A 14395-nucleotide genomic window follows, 5' to 3' on the forward strand; every position below is an offset into this window, starting at 1 on the left:
CCTCAAGGGGATGATGAAACTATCCCAGATGAGGATGACCCATGGGAAAATTATAACGTAGGGTCAGATGATGACAACGACCCAGAGTTATATCCCTCAAAGCCTTCACCACCTGATGATAACACAGGGTTTGTACAGCTCATTAATAGGGCAGCAAAATATCATAAAGTAGATATACATACAGAACCTCAAATAGAGGACTTCCTATTAGAGACGCTACCTAATGCACAAAGAACATCAGGTACTCTTCCTATGCTGAAGGGTCTTCTCAGTCACACAGAAGAAATATTCAAAGACCCAGTGAGGGCTAGGGTGTTAAACCCAAGAATTGATAAAAAATATAAGGCGGCTCCAAAGGATCCAATATTTATCAAAGGGCAGGTACCTCTGGACTCGCTTGTAGTTTCAAACGCTCGTAAAAGAGCGAACTCATTATCTACAGGAGAGGCTCCTCCACCTGATAAAGAGTCAAAATTAATAGATGCATCAGGCAAGAGAGTAGCATCACAAGCGGCAAATAGCTGGCGTATAGCCAATACACAGGCACTACTTGCACGTTATGACAGGGCACATTATGATGAATTAGAAAAACTCATATCACATCTCCCCAAAGAATATCAGAAAAAGGCAGATCAGTTAATACAGGAAGGAAAGATAATAACTAATACTTCCATTAAGTGCGCCCTAGACGCAGCAGACACTGCAGCAAGATCCATCAACACCAGTGTCATGTTAAGGAGACATGCATGGCTTAGAATCTCAGGATTCAAACAGGAAGTACAAACGTCCTTATTGAACCAACCCTTTGATCAAAAGACGCTTTTTGGCTCAAGCACCGATGAGACCTTAGAAAAAATGAAAAAAGATACAGAAACGGCTACGTCAATGGGAGCATTGCAACAGCCAACACAAAGAGGTTCCTTTCGTAGATCCACCTATAGAGGAGGCTCAAAAAATACAGGAACAAATCAGCAATCCACCTCTTTCACACCTACATCACCCAAAGGTAATTCAAGAGGTAGTTACAGGGGTAACAACAACAAGGGTAGAGGCCGCGGAAATAATAACAACCGCAACGCCTCAACCCCAAAACAGTGACTTCATAGAACTTCCCCCAGACCACATAACACCGGTCGGGGGACGTCTATCACAGTTCCTACCTGTCTGGGAAAACATCACATCAGACAAGTGGGTGAGACAGATTATCCAACATGGTTATTGCCTAGAACTCACAGCTACCCCACCAAACATCCCCCCCAAACAGCGTCCAATGAGTCAGGATCATCTGACATTGTTAAAGGAAGAAGTACTAGCACTGCTACAAAAGCATGCAATAGAGAAGGTTCCAAAACATCAACAAGGGACAGGAGTATACTCTCTATACTTCCTAATCCCCAAAAAAGATGGGTCCCTAAGACCAATCTTAGACCTGAGACCTCTCAATGCATACATAAATTCGGAACATTTCCACATGGTCACGCTCTAACAGGTACTCCCTTTACTGAAGAAAGGGGACTTTCTTTCTACACTGGATCTAAAAGACGCTTACTTTCATATCCCAATTCACAAAGCCCACAGAAAATACCTAAGGTTTGTAGTGGAAGGACAACATTATCAATTCAAAGTACTTCCGTTCGGGGTCACAACGGCACCAAGAGTGTTCACAAAATGCCTAGCTGTGGTGGCAGCACACCTGAGAAGACAACAAATACATGTCTTCCCCTACTTGGACGATTGGTTAATAAAGGCCAAGTCACAAGAAGAATGTCTTCACAACACACCGAAGACAATTCAATTGCTGCACCACCTAGGGTTTACGGTGAACTACAAAAAATCACACCTGCAACCAAACAAGATTCAGCAATACCTGGGGGCTACTATAGACACAGAAAGAGCAATAGCATACCCCAATCCGATCAGGATACAAACAATGGTCGGGTTAATACAAAGATTTCAACCACAACACTCACTACCAGCACGAGTGCTTATGCAACTGTTAGGCATGATGTCCTCCTGCATACTGCTAATACCACATGCCAGACTACAAATGCGTCCACTACAGGAGTGTCTAGCGACACAGTGGAATCAGGCTCAAGGCCAGATTACAGATCTGGTGTCGGTAGACGACGTACGCATCGCTCTCTGAAGTGGTGGAACACAACAAACATTTCCAAAGGACGGTCGTTCCTAGAACCGATTCCACAAGTGATAATAACAGCGGACGCATCGCTCTCCGGATGGGGAGCGCATATGGACAAATACACAGTGCAGGGGAAGTGGAGTGTGCAGCAAAAGAAACTGCACATCAACTACCTGGAACTATTAGCGGTATTTCTAGCACTAAAAGCTTTCCAAATGCAAATAACAAACAAGGCAGTCCTGATCAGAACAGACAACATGACTGCAATGTATTATATTCAAAAACAGGGGGGGACACACTTTCTCCAACTATCCAAACTAGCACAGGACATTTGGAGATGGGCCATTCCTCAAAAGATCTATCTGTTAGCAGAACGCCTACCAGGAGTTCAAAATCAGATAGCAGACATCCTAAGCAGACAGTCAGAACAAGTACACGAATGGGAGCTGCACGACCAAATACTGCAGCCATTCTTCCAAAGATGGGGGCAACCAGAGATAGATCTGTTTGCCAATCATCAGAACGCAAAATGCCAAAACTTCGCATCCAGGTACCCACACCAACGGTCCCAGGGCAATGCACTATGGATAAATTGGTCCAACAGATTTGCTTACGCTTTCCCCCCTCTCCCACTAATTCCGTTAGTGGTTCGGAAACTGCAGCAGCACTCAATGACAATGATACTAGTGGCACCCACGTGGCCAAGACAGCTGTGGTTCACCACGCTACTACAACTCTCACAGGTGCCACATCAAAAGCTAAGATTATTACCCATGCATCTTACACAGAACCATGGAGAAATAATGCACCCAGATCCCAAACAATTGAACCTAGCGATCTGGCTCCTGAGGTCATAGAGTTTGGATATTTAGATTTACCACCAGAATGTATGGAAATCATTAAACAAGCAAGACGTCCTACCACCAGAGCATGCTATGCAGCAAAGTGGAAGAGGTTTGCTATACACTGTAACAGTAAGCACATCAACCCTCTGGACGCATCCACTAAACAGATCATTTGCTATTTACTACACTTGCAGCAATGTAACTTAGCCTCTATCAGAGTTCATCTCGCAGCTATAGCGGCGTACCTACAAAACAGGCAACATCTTTCCCTGTTTAAAGTACCAGCAATTAAAGCTTTCATGGAGGGACTCAAAAGAGTCATTCCACCAAGACGACCACCTTCCCCAGTCTGGAATCTCAACATAGTACTTACCAGACTAATGGGGCCACCATTTGAACCTATGCATAGGTGTGAAATACAATTCCTCACATGGAAGGTGGCCTTCCTTATAGCTATCACGTCACTTAGAAGAGTAAGTGAGTTGCAGGCTTTTACGATTCAAGAACCATTCATGCAGTTACACCAAAATAAAGTGGTTCTTAGAAAAACCCAAAATTCCTACCAAAGGTAATTTCTGCATTCCACATCAATCAGTGGAATTACCGGTTTTCTTTCCAAAACCACAAACAGTAGCGGAAAGGGCCCTACATACATTGGATGTCAGAAGGGCAATATTGTACTATATAGAAAGAACACAAACTTTCAGAAAGACAAAACAGCTATTTGTTGCGTTTTCTCCTACACATAAGGGCAATCCCATCTCTAAAGCGGGCATTGCCAGATGGATTGTAAAATGTATTCAAATATGCTACTTAAAAGCAAAGAGAACATGAACTGTTCCTCCTAGCGCTCACTCTACACGTAAACTAGGAGCATCTATGGCATTTTTGGGAAACATTCCACTAGATGACATATGCAAAGCAGCTACCTGGGTTACACCGCACACCTTCACAAAGCACTATTGTGTGGATGTGCACACAACACAACAAGCTAGAGTGGGACAAGCTGTATTAAAGACTTTATTTCAGACAGTTGCAACAGACACGGGCGACCACCGCTAGGGAGAGAACTGCTTTATAGTCTATTCATAATGTACCATCTGCAGCCCATATGCCTCGAACGGAATATGCTACTTACCAGTATGCATCTGTTCTTGGCATAGAGGGCTGCAGAGTGGTACATGCCCTCCCAGCCTCCCCGGAAACCTGTGTCTGTTCCAACATTATCTTATTTAGATACACTTACATGGGCATTCCTATCTGTATTCTATCATACTACTCCATCTAACCCTACTATGGCAAAACAATCTAAGGATGGAGCCGATGCCCATGCGCACTACCAACCAAAGGAGGAGTCACCAAGATACAAAAGACTCTCCAAGAGAAAAACAAAGTGCAATCATCCAAGCCCAACACCAGATGGCGATCTATTCATAATGTACCACTCTGCAGCCCTCTATGCCAAGAACAGATGCATACTGGTAAGTAGCATATTCCATATCACCCCTCAGTGTCTATTATTCTGTGGTGTGTTTTCCATGGAAGGCCTTTCCGTATTAGTTGTTTGAATAGGTGGATGTTTGGATTTTAGGTTGGGTCTCAATGTGTTTGTCAAGTGCGTCAATTGCAGAAGGCAAATGTCTGCACCGTGCCTGGTGAGAGAAGAGTGTACTAACCTTGTCTTTCTGTAGTCATTTAGTCCACGCACGTTCCAAGTGACACATTTCAGCGCAGTCATTGTTCGGTGACATGGCTATGATATGACGGTAGTGCAAGGCTGTGCCCCATGTCGCGTAATTTCACATCCATGTGGTGTGTTGTGTCTTGGGGCCTAGACCATATGCATACAACAGCAATCAGTTGGCATGGCTCTAGACCTGTTAGAAGCCTATAATGTGACATCTTCAATAATCTGACATTTAGCTGCAGTTAGAAATAACAGTAAACAACCCAATCCATCCCTCCTCCAACACCAATCCCCCAATCAGGTTGTGTATACATCCTAATTAACACCCCTAAACTGTAGTATATCTAGTCTCCTAGAGTAGTTGGGAATTATCCCCTGGGGGAACGCTGGGTCACTAGTGAACACCCCTGCCTCATACTGCAGGGTGGCCTTGCCCGCAGAACAACAACATAGGGCTGATTGCCTTGAGTAATATGGTACATATTTCAATGGGCGAGTCCCGCCCCCTCCAATCTTGATATAGTGGTCTGTGATTACATTTTGGAGCCCTATTATCGCCCCCCCAAAGAGTAATAAATGTTTGGCGGTATGTTCATTGTAAGCGTTGCAGCGGTGGACTTATCTGCTCGCTCTCTCAGACTCTGTACTTGTGTCCAGGACTTAGTCGTCGCTCAGGTGACCTTCCGATGTTGCAGTTTCAGGTGATTTCTGCGATCGGTGTGCTTTGGAGATTTGCTTTGCATAGTTCAATGCCCCTTTTGCATCTGTGATGATCGTGGGTTTGCCATTTCCGTTTATATTTAGCTGGCAGGGTTGATCAATGCATATTTGGTTCCTGACTGTTGCAGTAGCCTCTTTGCCGGGAGGAACTCTCTGTGTACCGCCTGGACCTGTAGTGTTAAGTCAGGGTATAGGAATATGATATTGCCTTGGTATTGTATGGTTCCCTGTTCCCTGGCAAGCTGTAGTATCACATCTCAATCAAAGTAATTTAGAATCCGGCAAGGATGGGACTAGCTCACTGCACCATCAGGATTCAAGCAAGCCGGGCCGAAGATGGCTGTAATGCCAGAAACCGGTCCCCGGAAGCTTGTTTCCTTTCCAGTATAAGAATCGGCTTGGTAGTTTGGTCTGCCCTGTTCCCATGATGCACTGGGCCAGGGACAGACTAATTTGCATGTAGCCAGGTTCTGAGCTGGGATGGTGCAGTGAGCTAAAAAACGGTGAGGGATCATGCCCTGATCTTTGGACTGGGTAGGAGTGGTCTGTTTAATTCAGATACTCTGTCCATCACCACCCCCTTTTCTGAATCGTTTTGTCCACCACAAGCGTGAAAGGGTATGCTCAGATGCGAGTCCCTTGCTCACTGCACCATCAGGATTCAAGCAAGCCGGGCCGAAGACGGCTGTAATGCCAGAAACCGGTCCCCGGAAGCTTGTTTCCTTTCCAGTATAAGAATTGGCTTGGTAGTTTGGTCTGCCCTGTTCCCATGATGCACTGGGCCAGGGACAGACTAATTTGCATGTAGCCAGGTTCTGAGCTTGGATGGTGCAGTGAGCTAAAAAACGGTGTTGGATCATGCCCTGATCTTTGGACTGGGTAGGAGTGGTCTGTTTAATTCAGATACTCTGTCCATCACCACCCCCTTTTCTGAATCGTTTTGTCCACCACAAGCGTGGAAGGGTATGCTCAGATGTGAGTCCCTTGCTCACTGCACCATCAGGATTCAAGCAAGCCGGGCCGAAGACGTCTGTAATGCCAGAAACCGGTCCCCGGAAGCTTGTTTCCTTTCCAGTATAAGAACTGGCTTGGTAGTTTGGTCTGCCCTGTTCCCATGATGCACTGGGCCAGGGACAGACTAATTTGCATGTAGCCAGGTTCTGAGCTGGGATAGTGCAGTGAGCTAAAAAATGGTGATGGATCATGCCCTGATCTTTGGACTGGGTAGGAGTGGTCTGTTTAATTCAGATACTCTGCCCATCACCACCCCCTTTTTTAAATTGTTTTGTCCACCACTAGCGTGGAAGTGTATGCTCAGATGTGAGTCCCTTGCTCACTGCACCATCAGGATTCAAGCAAGCCGGGCCGAAGACGGCTGTAATGCCAGAAACCGGTCCCCGGAAGCTTGTTTCCTTTCCAGTATAAGAATTGGCTTGGTAGTTTGGTCTGCCCTGTTCCCATGATGCACTGGGCCAGGGACAGACTAATTTGCATGTAGCCAGGTTCTGAGCTGGGATGGTGCAGTGAGCTAAAAAACGGTGATGGATCATGCCCTGATCTTTGGACTGGGTAGGAGTGGTCTGTTTAATTCAGATACTCTGTCCATCACCACCCCCTTTTCTGAATCGTTTTGTCCACCACAAGCGTGGAAGGGTATCCTCAGATGCGAGTCCCTTGCTCACAGCACCATCAGGATTCAAGCAAGCTGGGCCGAAGACGGCTGTAATGCCAGAAACCGGTCCCCGGAAGCTTGTTTCCTTTCCAGTATAAGAATTGGCTTGGTAGTTTGGTCTGCCCTGTTCCCATGATGCATTGGGCCAGGGACAGACTAATTTGCATGTAGCCAGGTTCTGAGCTGGGATGGTGCAGTGAGCTGAAGAACGGTGATGGATCATGCCCTGATCTTTGGACTGGGTAGGAGTGGTCTGTTTAATTCAGATACTCTGTCCATCACCACCCCCTTTTCTGAATCGTTTTGTCCACCACAAGCGTGGAAGGGTATCCTCAGATGCGAGTCCCTTGCTCACAGCACCATCAGGATTCAAGCAAGCCGAGCCGACGACGGCTGAAATGCCAGAAACCGGTCCCCGGAAGCTTGTTTCCTTCCCAGTGTAAGAATTGGCTTGGTTGTTTGGTTTGCCCTGTTCCCATCATGCACTGGGACAGGAACAGACTAATTTGCATATAGCCAGGTTCTGAACTGGGATGGTGCAGTGAGCTAAAAAACGGTGTTGGATCTAGCCCTGATCTCTTGACTGGGTGAGAGTATTCTGCTTAATTCAGAAACTCTGTCCATCACCACCCCTTGTTGTTAAATATTTTGTCCACCCTAAGCGTGGAAGGGTATACTCAGATGTGAGTCCCTTGCTCATTGCGCCATCAGGATTCAAGCAAGCCAGGCCGACGACAGCTGAAATACCAGAAACCGGTCCCCGGAAGCTTGTTTCCTTCCCAGTGTAAGAATTGGCTTGGTAGTTTGGTTTGCCCTGTTCCCATCATGCACTGGGACAGGAACAGTCTAATTTGCATATAGCCAGGTTCTGAACTGGGATGGTGCAGTGAGCTAAAAAACGGTGTTGGATCTAGCCCTGATCTCTTGACTGGGTGAGAGTATTCTGCTTAATTCAGAAACTCTGTCCATCACCACCCCTTGTTGTTAAATAAAGATGCCAATCAGCATGGGTCATAGCAGTAAGTGTTGTATGAGTTCGGAAGAGGAAAGACTATGGTACACTTAATGTAGCTCAGGACTGCCTTCCAGTATAGGGTTAATAGTGGACAAGACCATCAAATGTGGATGAAATCATAGCTCACTGATTGACAGTGCCAGCAGCAGGGGGAAGAAGTGGGGAACATTATCTGTAGGCGTGACAGGGTGTAGTACCACCTAGGCATTAGTTTAGTGGCAGTTTCATGATGGGCTATGCTCCTATACAGCCTAGGAATGTCTCGCCAGAGCTGGTCCCATTGTTTAGGGGAGATTTCTTTGGTGGAATCCGCGTGCCACTGTGTTTGATGAGTGTGTGGGTGAATAGGGGTGGAGTGTTGTACCACCTGGCTTGTGCGGGAGATCAGTCTCCTTGTGCCATTGAACGATCACACTAGTGTCTTGAAAGGAGTGAGTGGCCATGTTGCCCCCTGCATGTTAGTTGGTTGAAGCAGCCAGTGTCTCAGTTGGTAGTACTTTTGGCTGGATGGACAGTCTCGGGTACACAATGTGTTGTCTTTACTTTAAAGGTACTTGACTCAGATTTTCGTGATTATCACATCACGTTTTCCACGGATACTGCCACTACTTATTCTCCTTTTCTTAATTGAATCCGGATGGAAGAATAATATGATTAATACTATTCGACGCATGGATATGTATCTTTAAACGGATGAGATTTCTGCCAATACGGTGTGGAACCATTCTTGCATGGCAACTGTCGATTGCCTTTTGCCCCACTACGAACCGTGAATGCCCTGAAGGAAGAAGTCCTGCGTGATAGGATGAAATGCGTTGGCTGTGACTTTTTAAGAACGAAAACAATAAAGAAGATATTTTTCTAATTCGAGGCCTATTGGACTATAACTATTTGCAACACCTTGTTCGTTCCGAGTGGTGCAGTCTTGATGTAGTTTGTCTATATAATTGCCCTAGGTTTAGAATAGGGGGGTTCCCCTGGACAGGGGGTATCTTCAGGATTTTGCACGCAAGTTAATTAATGATTTTCTTTTTTGGCTGATTATTGATAATTGGTGCCGGATCTTTTGCAATAGGTCCCTTGTCCAAGTTGTGTTTTTTACTTCGTGCAATTCACTTAAAAGTATACCTCTTATAAGCTTCCCATTTCCTTTACTACTATCTGTGGCTTCACTACTGCAACTACACATCTCATTCTGTTGATGTACTTTGTGGTGTACTCCAGAATTGTTGTTATTGCTTTTTCCATGTATTCGAATATAAAGTTGCCTTAACAAGCTACATGTAGTCCAAAATAGGGCATCAGAAATTTACGGCCTTAAAAATATGAAGGTTTGTCAGAGGACTGCAGAATATTGTGCCAGCTTTCTATTAAGGAACTACTTCATTTTCATATTTAGTAGCACTGTGAAGATCTATACATGGCCTTATCAGGCGAATTTGATGGACTAGTAACACGCTAAGAAGCTTCCCAAGGAACTCCACTTAGCATCTGATCTTAAGTTAGCTTCCAAAAGATGACGATACCTGAAGCTTGTGGTAGGCCCCTAAGAGTAGTTAGAGCGCCCTCAGGAAACGTTACCTTCCAGACAATACCATGTTACTGTGATTACCAGCTTTAAGGAGTCAAGACTGTCTCTCATGTTAAGCTAGATTTAAGCTATATCGATTTTTTTATAAGGATATTTTTAATTCATATTTGGTTGTTTTACTGCCTTATTTGAGGTGGTTAATTGTATGTGTTAAATGCATTTGTTTGTTTAATATTAGCACTTTAAAGCTTGCATTTCTGTAATATATGCTTTATATGAATAAATAAACGAGACAAACGAGACAACAATGTCAAATATTTCTTAGGCACATTCATACTAATATCCAGATACCAATCATTTGGGTCGTTCATCTTAGATGTGGAATTAGCATTTTATTTTGTAGGGTCATAGAAGCTGACGTGAATTATTGCAAATTCATTGACAATTTTGTTTGAAATAATTCATTGTAATAAATGTTAAATTTGATTTATAAAACCTGTTGATAGGTAAGAATGTTTCTCAAAGAAAGCATATAAGTAGAGCCAAGCATATAATTAACATATGACTAATGCAAGTAAAAAAAATAATATATTTCACCTTTTGTTTTTTTCCTGTTACTTTTCAGCCCGCCGATTAATAGGAGGTAAGCCATGTGTACTCATGTATTGTCAAATGTTTTTGTTTCAAGGCTACTCATCCCTCGTTTGGATTTTTTGGAAAGCAACCCTTCTTGCTGTACTAACCTTTGCTTGGTTTCCTTCACCCTCCTCCTTTGCTTTTTTATCTTTATAATGTGGTGAGGTATTTTATATTTACTTCATAGGCCACTCCTTGACACCCTTTTATGTTCTTTGCAATGATTCCTAGTCGTTTTTTGTTTTTGCACTTTTCAACCCCTCTCAACAATTCTTAATGTGAACCTCTTCTCCAGTCGCACTTTCCCTTTAACTTCTTACACTTTTCCTCTTCTGTTGTAACCTGTCCTACTTTTGTTACTTGTGCCAGTAAAGATTGTGGCAGAAGTGGAAAAAAATAGACTACTTTGTCTCCGCCCCCTTTTTAAAAAAATGACACAATCATAAATATGTCCCAAAAGCTGTTTCTAGCCTTTTTGTTTTTCTTAAGAAGTAATTATGCTTACAATGACTAAGTCTTTATGAATTGTAATATGTTGTAAAGGTATTTTTGGAAACATTTAATACCAGTTCAGTTCACTTTTTTCAACAAGTCATCAGATTTGCGTCAAAAAATATTTTTTGCATGTTGTGACATTTCCAACATGAAGATTCTCCATCCCGGATAACCAGTTTGATTTTTCATCACAATGTAATATAACTCACTCACTCAAGTCAAGTGAGGTCAAGATCATCTTTATTCGCCATATTTCTGTACACGATTAAATAATTGACAATACAAACAATATGATTAAAAAAATCATCAAAATACAGTTATAAGCATATAAAACATTCAAGATTTTCACAATATTGCACTTTTCTTTAATTTTAGCTGCTGTCAGATAAAAGATGCGACCGTACAATATATAAAAAGATTAGGAAATTGCTGTAACAATAGAAAAGCACTTCTACATTGAGGAAATGTAAATATATATGTAGAGTTTAGTGGACAGACCTCCCGTCATAAGGACAGGGGCTCAAATTAGAGAAAGTGCGCACAACCAGCAGAAGTAGAAGATTAAAACGTTACTGTCTATTTAGAATAAAGGAAAGAAATGGTTGAAGGCCATCATGCGTACAGATCAAATTAGAAGCACACACCATAGGTTTTTCATAGTCAAAGTAATCTTTTTTTAATTGAAAATTGGCATGTTAGACAACAGAAACATTGTATAACACATGTTTACGGCGATACGTCGTGTGATAGAACAGCATATACATCCCAGTCCTCAGGCAGCTTATTCAGGTACAGGAATATCACATTATCCAACGTCTTCTCCCTCGTCCCCCCGACCCCCTGGCGGTTCATATATCTCCCCCCGAAAGGTGTTCCAAGGTCCCCAGATTTGCGACCACTTCTTCGGGCATCCCCTGGAAACATAAATAGGTATTTAAGTCACCATACACCAGTCCACGTCTCTGGCCCATTCGCAATGTTCGATGAGGTCGGAGCCCTCCACAGTCACGCGAGGTTTCAATTTCCCACCATGAAGCCCAACGAGACCCATGTCCTCTCGTTAGCTGCAAGATCAGTGGGATCCCATACATTCAACAAAATCATTTTGATGTTACATTTTATTTGCTGCCCCAGTACTCCCTCCATTACTGATACCACCCCCTCCCAGTATTTCTGGATTTCCTCACATATCCAGAGTGTATGAATGAAGGTGCCTTCTTGTCCACAGTGCCTTATACAACCGCTATCCTGAGCGTATCCCATGTGGACCAGCGAGGGTCCAGACAAGTATGTCTTGTGGAGGATTTTTAGCTGAACTAGCCGGAGTCTGGAGGAGATGGCAATTTCGCGGGGAGAGGCCACTGCGGCCCGCCACTCCTCATCAGCCAAGCCGGTAACGTCATGGTCCCACTTATCACGTAGTCGTGTCAGGGGATCGGTCATATTGTTGATAAGCTTTTTGTATATGAGAGATATGGCCTTCTCTGGCAAGTCACCATCTAAAACCCTATCCTCTAAAGGGGAGGAACCGGGAGGACTGTACCCCTAGGGAGAGCCGAAAGCAGTGCTTGTCTGATTTGGAGATATCGGAACTGCTCTGAGTTGGCCATCTCAAATTCTTGATGTAGCTGAGAGAATGGCATGACGCTTCCGGACCTCCAAAGGTCCCCAATTCTGGAGATACCAATCGTGTTCCATTTGTCGAACCCCAAAGTACGCGACAGCCGACCCAGCTGGTCACAATGCCAGAGTGGCGTGGCGAGAGTAAGCTTGCTCCTAGTAGCGTCCCTCCATATTTGCACAGCATGTTTAGTCTGGCTGGACAAGACTTTTTCAGAGACTTCGTATAGAGTGCACCCGAAAACCCACCCATGGGAAGGAGCCACCGATCTATCCAAAATGCCGGGTCATCATGCCGCCTGTAAGTGCATTGGTTAATGGCAGCGAGTTGCGAAGCCCAGTAGTATTTTTTCACGTCAGGGAGTCCGATGCCCCCATCGAACCATCCCAGCGTGAGTTTGTGTGTGACAATGCTGGGTGGCTTTCCCTCCCACAGCAGGTCCCCCATCGTGCCCTCCAGTTCTTTGACATATGACGGTGCGACCGGAACGGGTGTGTTCTGCAAAACATACAGGAAACGGGAGAGGGACACTCCTCTTGAAGCGAGCTGCCCCTCCCAGGAGGGTCAAGGGCAGCAATTTCCAGTGTTGGACGACAGATTTAAAACATGCTAGCGGCGGCTGGAGGTTGGAGTCATGAAAACGCGTCAGGTCTTTAGATACCCAAATCCTCAGATATTTAAGGCCGTCCACTGCCTCAGTCAGCTGGCAGCCCCGGGAAAGTCGAGGCCTCAGCCCACTAAGGACGTAAAGCGCCTACTTGGACCAGTTGAACTTGTAGCCTGCAAATCGGCCAAAAATGTGAAATATGTCCATCACTACGTTAAGAGATTTCGCCGGAGATGCAAGATAGAGCAGGATATCATCTGCATACAACGATATGCGATCTTCCCAACCATTTGCCCATTTCAGGCTGCGAATGACTGGGTCTTGACGGATCCATGCCGATAGGGGTTCCAAGGCAAAGAGAAGCGGCGATAAGGGGCAACCCTGCCTGGTGTACCTACCCAGAGAGAAGACAGGGAACTTCTGATTATTTACTACCAACTGCGCCAACGGTTGGCAATATAACAGTCGCACCCACTTAGTAAATTCTGGACCGAATCCTAGCCTGTGAAGCACTGCAAACATGTATGGCCATTCAATGGTGTCGAAGGCCGAAGCGGCGTCTAGTGACACCACCACGGCGTCTTCACTGACTGTTTCTGCCCTGCAGAGCACTGCGTGCAGACGACCGAGGTTAAGAGATGTGTTTCTTGCCTGCATAAACCCAGACTGGTCCAGATGTATCAAGTTGGGGAGAACCTGTAACAGACGTGTGGCAAGGACTTTGGCTAGGATATTAGCCTCGCAGTTGAGGAGAGCGATAGGCCTGTAAGAAGAACACAGGTTGGCGGGTTTTCCCGCCTTGTGAATAAAAACAATATTTGCCATTCTTTGATCCTCGGGAAGGATTCTCACCTCCTTACCTTCTTTATACATGGCAGTAAGAAAAGGGGCGGTCAAGCCGGCCGTTAGTTTAAATAATTCTACAGGGATCCCATTAGGGCCCGATGCTCCCCCCCGCAGATCATGGAAGGCCCTCTCTACTTCGGTTCCCCTAATATCGCGGTCCAAGTCGAGACTCCTCCTCTGTCAGGACTGGCATCCAAATATCACGCAAGAGGGAAGAAGCCTCTTCCTCCAAATAGGTCGTGCTGGAAGAGTATAGGGAGTGGTAGTATTTACCAAATGCGTTTCCAATGTCCGGAGGAGCTGTGAGTCTGGAATGGGAGTCCGTAGCAATTTCTGCCACCACACGCCGAGCCTCCTCCCTGCGGTCAAGCCAGGCCAACAAACTGCTTGCCTTATCACCTACATCATAGATTCTACTAATGGTCGCCCAATGTAGCGCGAACGCTGCCTCCGTAGAGAGATCTGAGAGTTCTTTGGCTTTAACTCTAAGCTGTTGGTGCACTACCTCCAAATCTTGCAATCTAACGGCACTCTCCAATTCTAGGATCTCTTCCTCTATACGCATCATGGCGGCCGCCTT

The 14395-nt window shown here is 45.0% G+C and overlaps 1 protein-coding gene across 1 annotated transcript in view; it reads left to right on the top strand.

The window, feature by feature from the left end:
• The window catches only part of IMPG2 (interphotoreceptor matrix proteoglycan 2), a 904006-nt gene that overhangs the window by 548904 nt on the left and 340707 nt on the right, over window positions 1-14395 (top strand). The window contains exon 11 of the mRNA XM_086934482.1: window positions 10236-10253. Within this exon, the coding sequence (XP_086790608.1) occupies window positions 10236-10253 (18 nt within the window). The remainder of the gene's footprint in view (window positions 1-10235; window positions 10254-14395) is intronic.

This window comes from Lissotriton vulgaris, chromosome 8, assembly GCF_964263255.1.
Source record: "Lissotriton vulgaris chromosome 8, aLisVul1.2, whole genome shotgun sequence".
In the NCBI taxonomy this organism is placed as follows: domain Eukaryota; kingdom Metazoa; phylum Chordata; class Amphibia; order Caudata; family Salamandridae; genus Lissotriton; species Lissotriton vulgaris.